This window comes from Aplidium turbinatum, chromosome 4 (genome assembly GCF_918807975.1).
Source record: "Aplidium turbinatum chromosome 4, kaAplTurb1.1, whole genome shotgun sequence".
NCBI classification, from domain to species: domain Eukaryota; kingdom Metazoa; phylum Chordata; class Ascidiacea; order Aplousobranchia; family Polyclinidae; genus Aplidium; species Aplidium turbinatum.
The window spans coordinates 31,351,393-31,363,520 of NC_137475.1; the positions used below are offsets into that span (position 1 = coordinate 31,351,393).

The following is a 12,128-nucleotide window of genomic DNA, read 5'->3' on the forward strand; positions in this document are numbered from 1 at the left end:
CTACAAAACGGCTGCCGAGAAACATATAGTTGATTGGATGGTCTAAATGGCTAGCGTGGAAGCTACACCGTTATGGCCAGCGAATCGCAACAGCCCGCCGCACCAGTGAGCGCCCAGCCCCGTGCCGACAGCAGGAAAGGACACTCCCCCCCACAATGAGGCCGCCATCCCAGGCGCAACAAGACTACTTATTGATTTGTTCAGTGAGGATTTGCAGTCCCACCGCCCCACCCCGAGCCCACTCACTCCGCCACAACATTGTTCAAGCCTGGTGAGTCCACCACAACGAAAGGCGGAAACCAAATCACAAACTGACAGAACCAGCCCACCAAAAAACAACCAAGCCACACGGGTCCCTCAAACGTCCAGCAACGCAAAAACGATGCAAAACTACACATTCCCGCCACCTGGGTAGTCTTGGCCTGGTTTTATCCTCTGCTGAGAGTAAGAAAAAAAACACAAATGATAAATATTGGAGAAATTGAGTCTCCTTCACAACTTAAGAATCGAACAACGCAAAACTGCTGAAACAAAACGTTTTGTTTGAGTGAAAGAATCACTGTAAGCAAACAATGCCAAAAGGTGCGTGCATGATGGGACTGCATGATGGGAATCATGGGACTGTGAGGTATCAAAAATTTGAACAGGTTGTTATTTTTCTACTTCAATGTGACGTTAATTACTACTTTAAAAAATCTATATCTTTGCTTCCGCAGAAAATCCGCAGCAAACGCCTTTTTTTATATACATGTTTAGTATCGGCCACAGTATCGGCCAAATTTTGCCGATACCGATGCCGATACCGATACTCAAAAAATGGCCGATATCACCGATACCGATGCCGATACCGATATATCGGTACATCTCTACTTTTAATGATAAAAATTATACGCAAATGTGGTGAATTGTCTAACAGTTTCTTGAAAACTGTTCACAAGCTAGATTTACATCTCTTCTAATATAAGTTTTAAAACTGTATTTAAAAGTTAAGGTGTAGGTATGACCGTGGCCATGGTATGACATATATCTTTTTGATGAATATTGAGGAGTGCTTAGCTATGATGATATTACAAGTCCCGCTATCACCAAATTAGAATGAATGCTTATCATGCTAAAAACTGTGAGTTTTTTGTTCTGCTTTCATCAAGGCGTATGCCTGGAGGTCGACGATTTGGATCAAGCATGTCAATAGGTGCCTTCCAAAGACACAACTCGAGATGGGTGTCAAACATATGTCCTTTCTAGCGTCATGCAATGACTCTCACTTCTCGGCAACGCAGCCAAGATAGATTTCATAGAATGCAAAATGTAGACAGCTTTAGTTGTAGCCAGTGAAACATCTATCAGCAACATTTTGAATACAATAAACTACTCGTACAAAGCATTTTGCTGTATAATATAAACTTCAAAAGTGTCTTCAACTGCCAAGAATGTTGAAATTTATAATAGTATGGTAAAACAAATACTTCAAACTGTTGCAAAACGTACAGGAAGACGACTTTCCAACAACCACGTACCTTTGATTTTTGGATGTCGTTATCATACGTCATTTGTGACGTACTTGAAGTAGAAATTCTAGAATTTATATCAGATGATTGATCGGAAATGGCAGTTTCTTGTTTTTTATCCTGGCTAATTTTGGGTCTACAGGTTTCTACAAAAAAATTCATCTCATAGATTACTTCAAACTATATTTTTCTTTTGAGTTTATTCAAAGAACAAACTATTTCGGATCGCCATCTTACTTGAAGTGAAATACACACGTAATTTTAAAATACTGAGGCTGTCAAACAGAAAATAACAAATTGGTGATTTTTATAACCACAAATTCTCATTGAAATTGTGATGTCATTGATCAGTCATTATTTTTTGTGTTATAATGAGTCACACTTGCTGCTAAATGAAAACGTAGTGAAATTTTCTGTGTCAAAGCCAAAATTGTGTAGTAAGCATATTTTAGTTAAAAGTAAACACCCTTCACGTATTAGATTAACATTAAAGGTTTATAAACTTGGAGGTTACACCTTTCTATAAACTCGGAGCTTTAAAGATTTGTCTGCAGCCATTGAGTACTTCGTTAGTAGTAAGATTTCATAAAGCCACTTGTCTTTACTACCAAGTTGATTTACTTTAAAAGTTGTGAATGCAGTGTTGTTTTGTGCAGGTACAACCTTAAGATCATGGCGCTACTAAATTAAAAGAAAACGTGATTTATTAATTGTATCAATTTGTAAAATGATAATTTATTGGTGAAGTAGCTTTTCAAGCACTAATTGAATACAATGACGTACATTTAATAACCAAAGTTCGAAAAAATAAAATAAAAGAAAACTCTAAGAGCACAAGCGTGTACCTTTGTTGAAAGAGTCGTGGTAATTTGGTGCAGAATCATATTCTTCCTGCGTCAACTCGTTAAGTGAACGTGCACACGCATTTGCGTGATGACGCAAAACTGCTGACGTTCTGTAATACGACTTTGGGCACTCAGTCTTCGTACAGATGGTGCTTTTGGGTGGAATGTGTGATCCATCAATAACGCCACACTGATCGCCTGTCTCTTTGATTTTCACTTTATCATTTGCATCTGCTGAATCATTCCTGCTATTTTCTAGTTTTCGCAAACATTCTTTTTCGACATCGCTTCTTGCGGATATGTCGTCTCCGTTGCTTGGATACCATGATCCATCATCTTTGCTCGAGTTAGGCATATTGTCTTTATTCAAAGTATTTTTTCTCGAACACCTAAAAAGGAAAAAGTGTTTAAATGCGAGATGACACCGTGTTCTATATGTAGTACATGATGCCGTACCCATAAAACGACAAATATCTACGTTCACAATTGACGAAAAATTGATTAAGATGATCGTCCTGACATCGGGTCTAATTTAAACCAACGCACATCCAAAATACATCTGCAATTAAAAATACTGGTGATAGCATTTCTGTGAAAGGTGTTGGCAGCAACCATTAATAAACCATTTGTTACAAATATGCTTGCTCCTTAAATAAGCTGCATGCCGATATTATAAACCTTTCGATTCGTGATTCTGCATTTTTGCCTAATTACCTTCCTGGAAGGCTTGGTCGATTTACATATAACTTAAACCCCACTACGTCCTTTACCACGACCCGTAGCCTGGTGACTACATGATTCTGTACCACACCTAGTCGGAGTGCTGACTTATTCGCTTTTCTCAACAGTGGAGTCTGCACCTCAAGTCGCGAGCACACAAAGCCATGCGTTTGTTTCACCAGCTGCTTGATTTGAAGTAATTCTACACCTGAGATAGGACTTCCTGAAATCACACCAGCGGTTCTAAGATTTGCGAAGCTATCACGCCGCTTTTAGCAGCTGTAAACATTCTCGTTAAAACGTGTACAGTTCTACTCATACTGCACATTACTGCATGTCAGTGTTTAATTTATAACTACACGCAGGTGAAACCTGTGCAGAGAAATACCGTTATACTGATGGAGGAATATTTAGTGTAAAAAATTCCTATCAAATTCCAACTTCAAGTTTTTCAAGAGAGTGTTTCTTTTTCGCGATCTAGTTCACACAATGTGGTCAGTGGAAACACATTTCGGTCATGATCACCACGAAAGTCTTTGATGAATGTTCTATCCCCATTTTTTACACGAGCTGGCCGTAAAAATCAAATTAAAAGATATTAAAGTAACTTCATGCAAGTTAATAAATTGTATTGAAGTTGCAGATTGGCATAAATGTTAATTAACATTTTTTAGGGAAATTTTGAGACACCTTTTCGAAGAAAAGATAAAATTAATCTTTTTTTGGCAAGTGTTATGCAGATTCGTAACAACAACTAGTGCCTTGCAACCAGACACGCGGCAGGGAGTGCCAAGTTGTCCAATGACCATAAGACCTTGCAAAGTACCACATTCTATGGGATAATCCCGGCTTCTGGCATGCACTAGGTGGAATAACTATACATTTCCTTGGTCTTTCGAGGAAAAAATTGTAAATATACGTGCCAAAAAATCAAGCACGAAGCCCTTTCGTGAACTTAGGCTCTAGTCCCCAGCCACAACATCTTGTTTCATAATGATGAGTGTTTTCTAAAAATAGTTATCAAAAGCCAAGATATGATCAAGAGTCATCTGGAAAGTAGAATTCCAAAACCAGACAACAGCGACTAAACGAAACTAGAGATTTCTATCACAAAATGTCAAAAAACAATAACATTTGGAAGACCATGATCGGATTGACCGTCAATGTCTGTGTCAGATCAGGTACATAATTATCATCATCATCATCACCATCAAATCATGAAACAGAAGAACAGGCTCGTTTTGTAACAAGTGTTAGAGCATGATATTGTTAATTTTGTACAGTTATGTCAGGCCCTCTGTATTTATATATTCAAGCAAAAAAAATCACTGCAGCCCAAGAAACTTTTACAGACTGATGGGATTATTAGAAGGCTCTTATTCAAATAGAATCTGGAATTTGCTTTGCTTGGTATTGAGGGCTGTTTTCTGCATTGTTTGATCATAATATTTGCAGTAATAAAGCTTTGGTAGAGAGTTTGCTTTCTTGAAACATAAACATACACAACAAAGTAACTTTAGCGGGTTTAACATCATGTATTACACACAAAAAAGTATATAACATAATTACTCAAACGTTTTCGATACATGCGTGTGTCCTCATCACGAGTTACTTAAATCTGCAATATTATGCAATATACATAATATTGCAGATTTAAGTAATTCCTGATGAGGACACACGTTCGTGTCGAAAACGTTTGATTAATTATGTTATACAGTATATAATCTTTGTGTGTAATTTTCGCAATATTGCAGATTTACTCATATTTTATAAGATCCTCATACTGTGTGTGTGCGAAATGACCCAAAGACCTTCGACTTTAGTCAAATGGATCTTCTTTTTTGAAACCAGAATAATGTTGGCACGTGATCATTCTTGTGGTTAAAGCAAGAACGATTGACCGTGAAATAAAATCCACAGTAAACTACACACAAAAACAGGGTTACATCCAATCGAACCACCATCAGACAATGAAAAACATTTTGACAATCCAGAAAGTTCAGGTTTCAAAAAAGCATTAGGTTGGTTTTTGTGCTGTACACTAGGGTGGAGTGAATTTCACTTAATGTTTTGGATTTTGGTTTAAGGTGGTGTAATGTTGTTTTTGGGCCTAAAAAACAATCCCAAAGATAATTTTGGTTCTCCTACCCCTAAATTGACCCTCCTACCTGAGGTCAAAGGTCACGCGAGGTCAAAATTGCTCTCTCTCCACTTCTACTGGTGCTAGAAATCTGTTTAATGGCTTAAAAGATTCAGAAGACCCATATTTCTATCTGTTCTAAGAGAACTTTTTCTTCTATTGCTAGTAGAATTTGACTAAACAGCAAAAATATAGTTTTTGTAGTATTTTTGCATATACAACATCATAGTTACCGAACTTCAACAGCCAAAATAGTAAATTTCAACAATTGGTTCGATTGTTGTTTGAGAATAAGTGTATTGAACATCGAAATATTCTTATCTGTAGCATTGATGAGGAACTGAAGTTTGAACTAAGTATGAAATTAATGTTTTGATGCATTTAAGATGACATTTCAATGGTTGAAAGGCATGAAATTATTGAGAGAGAGATACATTTTTTGCCAACAAGTCACACTACGTCGGCAATAATAATTATTACACAAACAATCAAAATTTAAATTGAGCATGAACTAACCAGCAACAACGGGAAGGCTGCGAAGGGACCACTGACAGGTCTTCAAGTCAAGCAGCACCTAATAAAAATCCCATTGCTTGAAAATGAAAATCCAATAATGCACTTTTAAACACTCAAAAAATGTCACAAAACATTTTGCCTCTCTCATATTTAGGTCCCGGCTATGCTCCTGGTAATTATAACGAAAAAACAAGTGGTTTTTATGCAATCGTATTCAGTAGTAAAATTGCTTTTTGAAGTTGAAAGAGGGCATCAACTTCCGTGATTTGATCTTTTTCCAGATCACACCATCCCGTCTTTCGAGCCTAGGCACATGCATGGAAGCTTCTGTTACGTGCTTCACATGATGGTCTACAGCTTGATTTGTGGTATGTTTGATCAAGTTCAAGCTTGTTTGTTTTGAAATTTTGTATTGCATCATCATTCATGACTTTGGTTGCTGGAGGTTCTGTGACATGAATTTCATCAAAATTTATCATGTTGTGGTAGAACTCGGCGTTGATATTGATCTTCGGTATGATAAATTTTCGAACAGTTACTGTCCTCTCTGCAATGGATTTCGCCTTTGCACTTTCATCATCTGGGGTCATTTCAACATCTTTACTTCTGCGTAGCGATAGCACAATATTTCAGCTTGTGATCGAATTGTATCTTCATCGTCAGCCATTATCGAAAGAAGAATGTTTTCGGGGTGAGCTGATGATGGCGTATGAGCGATCTTTTCAGGCTAGATTGGAGGGCAGGAAATCTTCAGCCACTCAGCAGTCTCGTCGTCCAGGACCCTCAGACCATGCGCACCGTGTGGAGGTCGGTGGGTTAGGCAGTGGTGGACGACATGGTCTGCGGTCTGTTCAGTGGCACCACACTCGCATTCTGATGAAGGAGCCAGGCCCCACTTGTGCATGTCCGAACGAAAGCGGCCGACGCCAGTTCGCAGGCGGTTGCCTGACCCACGCAAGCCTTGCGAGGTGAGCTGAGAAGCCATTACGTATCAAAGTTTTTAATGCAATGTCTCTTGCTTGCTTCTAGGCAAATTGGTTGATTCGTTTGAGCATGCAAAAAATAGTTGACAGCTACTTTATTTTAGAGTTAAGCTTGACATCAAACCAACTTAGGAAGTAGACTTTTAAACAAAATTCTACCAGAATTCTAAAATTTTTGCTCGGCTTTGTTTGGGAAGTGTAATAACCTATCGGAAAATGCGACATGCAAGTGTCAACCATCTTGCATATGACAAGCCACCTACTTCAAACTGTGCTAAGTCATTCTCAAGTTTTCCAGATATGACAGCCAAACAAATTTGGTAAGCATAAAATTGATTTTGGCAATTGAGGAAATTCTATAGAAGATAATGGCTTAAACTTAACCACATGCCAATCAGACACTAAACCATTTAGCTCTTTGCCAATTGGGCCTGAAAACGAGTCGGAGTTTAAAGAGACTCCATCGTGCTTAAAGACGTGCCTGAGAGGTAGTTCATTGGTATGCAGGAGACAGATGACCTATTGCGAAGGTCTTTGCAGAAATTCTCCTGATGTGGCAATGCTGCAATGGTGTTAATCTGTCATAATTGCAGTTCCATCTGAGCCTATAATTGACAAATTGTTCTGCAGGTCGGTATTTTCCAGTGCTTTGTGGATAGCTTTTTGATTTTCAAATGACATCAAACCAATTGCTGAAATTTACTATTTTGTCCGTTGAAGTTCGTTAACTATGATGTTGTATAAGCAAAAATACTACAAAAACTATATTTTTGCTGTTTAGTCAAATTCTACTAGCAATAGAAGAAAAAGTTCTCTTAGAACAGATAGAATATGGGTCTTCTGAATCTTTTAAGCCATTAAACAGATTTCTAGCACCAGTAGAAGTGGAGATAGAGCAATTTTGACCTCGCGTGACCTTTGACCTCAGGTAGGAGGGTCAATTTAGGGGTAGGAGAACCAAAATTATCTTTGGGATTGTTTTTTAGGCCCAAAGACAACATTACAACACCTTAAACCAAAATCCAAAACATTAAGTGAAATTCACTCCACCCTACTGTACACCTAAGTTTGAGGTTGTGTGATTTCTAGACGCAACAAGTTCAAATAATTTCACATTGAAACTACGTTGTTTTCTATTGGAATTAGGTAATTAAATGTTTGTGAGATATGCTCAGAGGTCGTGATTGATAATTTTAATTCCAAGCATAATTTATGGAACGAACGCGATTTGAGAGGAGAAAAGTCCGATTTTGGGACTAAGACAACACGTAACGCGACAATTGAAAATGTCTAGAATCGCCTTAAATATCCAAACATGGCAATAAAATGGTGGAAAATATCAAATGAAATGTTATTTGGTTCTAACCTTCTTTGTGAGTTGAAGCAGGAAATTAAAATGGTGAAAATAAGTAAAAAATAGCGTTTTGCGAGACAATAATTGATCCAAAAACATTTTCAACCAAACGAAATCGCAATGTTGTTTCGTGACCTGACACGGAAAAAAATCTCAGTGTGACTGAAATGGCATCCTCGAATAAAATTTTGAAACACAAAAAGCGTTTTCTTGATCTTACAAGATACGCAATGGGTGAGAGAAGACATATGTTGAAATTTTATCTATTTTTGTTGCTCATATACAAAACTGTGCTTGTGTATGTTGCGTTGGCACATGGGCTGTCACGTTTCGAAGCAAAATTAAAGATGGCGAAACTAGAACATAATTTTAGACATTTGCTGTATATTTTTAATGCTTTGTGTAAAATCGGAATTACACATGCACAACAACGATGGAGCATTAAGAAAACGGTGGAAATTCCAAGAACAGGTCAAAAACATCGCATATGGGAGGCGGGGGTTGTTGAATCACTGGAAATTCCTGCTCTTGTTAAAGAAACATTTGCAAAGCCAGATGACGTCATAAACTTGAGGTTACCCAGACGCATGGTGACGTCAGTTTAAACCGGAATTTGTTCCTGGCGGATTCTTATAAAAATCTGTCTGAATTGGTGATTCTAGAAGAACGTTGAACAACAACATAACAACTGACACGACCAATTTCAAAAGGACGTTTTTCAAACACCAGACACTCCTGCAGGTGACCGTTAACCATCGCAACTGAATTGCCACCTACGATTTATCTGACAGAATAAACTAAATTTTAATGGGAAGTTACTTTGGGAACTGATGTTTATATCAAATACAAAGTTTTAAATATAGTGAAAGTCTAATTATAGCTTTTTGAAATGTGCCCAAAAAAAAAAAACAACTTACAAACAATAGCGTGTTTATAGGGAATCTAAAAAGCATGAGGGTAGCTCCAATGACGTCAAATCGAAAGGGCCCGGGTTCGAAACTTTCCTTGAAGTGTCATCTAGTTTAGCTTTTGTTTTTTTTACAAACACAACATTTTCTTTTAAGAAAACTAGTTAACGTTAGGCAAGTAAGAAATTTTTGATGGCAATTGGGTAAATTTTTCTTCAACCTGATTTTTCTCGCTAAGATTAGTGCGTGCAGAGCTAGTGGCCCAGTTTAAAACATCTTTTTTTCTTTCAAAGAAAATCATCACGACTCACAATCCCCCAATAAAAATATGGTTTGCAGCAGTAATTTTTTCTCAGTTATTGTTTTAGCTTAACCACTAAAGGCACGTAACTGCTACATTTAGAAAACACCAAAATAACACCTTAGTCTGAAAAAAAGATAAACACGAACGTCATTGAATAGAAAAAAAATGCTTATGATTTATTTTTAATTAACAATACTTTTGTAAGAGAAAAACACGCTATTTTATTATTAAATAAAAACAAAGCTTTTACTGCGACAGGTGGGCATGTTTGCTGAGTGTTCACCATTGACAGATTATTATTCTTAAGTTTTGAAACGTCCAACTGATAAAAAAGAGAGCTCAGTTTGCCGGTGGGACCTTGACGAAGATACAGATGCCAAAGACAACAAACACCACGATGAGGTTTTCATGGGAAGTTTCGCTTCCTGATTCGTTAACAATCAGTCACGTGATCGTAGAAAGGCATATGGCGGTTATCTGAGACACACACAAGACAAAAAGGTTTTTAGCGTGATGTATACTTTTAAAACAGAGGCGTGCAACATATGGCCTGCGGGCCAGAGCACGGCCCACGACACCCTTGTGTGTGGGCCACTTTGTATGTTATTAAAAATAATTAATAAATAGGTTATTTCTACTGCAATGGCAGAAATGCTCTTAGTTTTTAACATATTTTATTGGTATTTTTGAGGTCTTTTTTCACTCCACAGTTGTTAAATTTGTACTAGTCTACTAGGGTTTGAAGATTCTCATTCATGAGGTTGTTGGGGTCTGATCATAAATTCATTTTACTGCACTAAAATCGATTTAGCGAAGTTCAAATTTATCGCGAGTGCGAAAAAGAAGATTCAAGAAAAGTGGTGCAAAAAAAAACTTTGTTTTTTCAACATTGTGAAGAAATATGCACTTTACTTGATAGGCTATATCAAATGAGACCGATTGAAAGAAAAAAATCGTCATCAAGTTTGTCGAAAATGTTTCATGATTTTATCGAAATTACGTTTTCTGCGAGTGCAATTAGATTGATCGGTTATAAGAAATTTTATCTTCGGACTAAAAAAAATTCTGATGCTTCATCTTAACAGTTTCGCATACTTGTAAAGGCTTTGAATCACTGACGCAGGCCGGGTCACAGAAATTGGCAGATCTTGTTGAAATTAATGCTGTTGTCTGTAAGTTATTCCATCCACTAGATGCCGCTGAATGGAGAGTAGTCCTTAAAAACGCGTTGCTCAAGCATACACCTCGAGAGCTTAACCAGTTCTGCTTGATGTTGCGGCTTGTACTGTACAGTAGCACAAAAGAAAATTCTAAAAATATGAAGCAAATATGTTTAAATACCGAATATAAAAGCAGTTGAAAATTGATCTTTAGTAGCTGTTGTAGCATGTATTTAGAGATTTTCAAGATTACAATGTCGCCTTCAACTTAATGCTCGAATATTTTACCTACTCGTTAAAAATAATCCTGGTTGTTATCTTTTAAATCAAAAGAATAAAATAATATGAGAAAATGTTGCTCAAACGACTTGCAATAAAATTGATTCCTTCACCTCACCTTTAAAAGAAACTATGTGTATTGAAATTAATGCAGACCACAAAACGTTAGAAACAACTCAGGAAATTATCTTTCTTTTCTGAAGAAGTTCATCAATGTATAATACCAGAATGTTCTACACTTATCTGGTAAACTTTTGTCAAAGATGAGATTAACAATATACTGAAGAAATTATGGTTGAAATTTATCTATCTTGTTATGAGGAACTGATTGCAAATGCTCTTTTGCCAGGCCATGAGGTTGATTCATAAGATTTCTAAAATGCCTGATCACCACTATTAAGCTGTCACATTTGTACGCTGAGAAATAAAGCAAGGTTCAATTAATTTTAGAAATTAAGGTGAGGCCCGTGATCTAACCAGTCAAATTTGACCCTCAGACGAAAATAGTTGCCCATCCCTGTTTCAAAATAACAACAGCTGCTCACTGACTTAACCAACACGTGAAAAACTTTCACAAACTGGGCATCAAACAAAGTTTAGTTGTTCAAACAAAATGGTCTTTACACTGATTGTGATTTTCACTGAAGCCTATGAACAATCACATTGGGAAAGCCTGGCCATGTAAGCACTAAGCATAGGCGAACTCTTTCTGGCGATCACCTATTCACAGTCGGCTGCATAGCCGAGTGGTGAGAACACTGGAACAGCAATCGAAAGGGCGCCGGTTCGACACCACTCAAGAGCATGCGGCTGTGTCTGTGGCAGGACACTTGAAGGCATGCCTGAAGGTGGACACGAAGATTGGCTTCCTTGCTTTCCCGTCCACTTACTTTAAATCTTCAACCACCGGGTGTAAGCCTGGATACGACAAACAAAAACAAAACCTATCCACACATGCCATCACACAATCATGTGAAGCAACAACGAAGTACATTGACGTATTCATTAGTTAGGTAACATGAAGAAATTCTTTCGCTAGAGAAACTTTGAAAAATTGATTTAATTCAAAATTAGATCAAATTAAGGAAAAAGTAAACTACAGTAGAGTTACAAAATACAAAACCACGTTACAAAAGTTGCTAGCTATCATGCCTGTGTTGAAAATACCTCCAAAGTCCAAATTACGACACACCGCTGTGGTTGCCTGAACCACTTTATAAAACATTGCATTGTTAACTACAGACTATAGCCTAAGTAGGCTAGTGATGGATTTAAAGAAGGAATCACATAAAAACTTGCCTCAAGGGGTAAACTACGCTTGTAAAGAAGGAAAAGTTTACAAAAAAAAAGAGAATGTTATCCAAAATAAGCCTTTAATGCAAATTGACATGAAAAAATTATTTTATAACAG

At 37.2% G+C, this 12,128-nt stretch overlaps 1 protein-coding gene across 1 annotated transcript in view; it reads right to left on the reverse strand.

Annotated features, from left to right (window-relative positions):
* Positions 1–12,128, reverse strand: part of LOC145769064 (uncharacterized) — a 53,667-nt gene that overhangs the window by 20,659 nt on the left and 20,880 nt on the right. Inside the window, exons 6-7 of the mRNA XM_082580661.1 lie at positions 2,354–2,742; positions 1,518–1,654 (exon numbers count right to left, since the gene is read on the reverse strand). Of these exons, the coding sequence (XP_082436787.1) occupies positions 1,518–1,654; positions 2,354–2,742 (526 nt within the window). The remainder of the gene's footprint in view (positions 1–1,517; positions 1,655–2,353; positions 2,743–12,128) is intronic.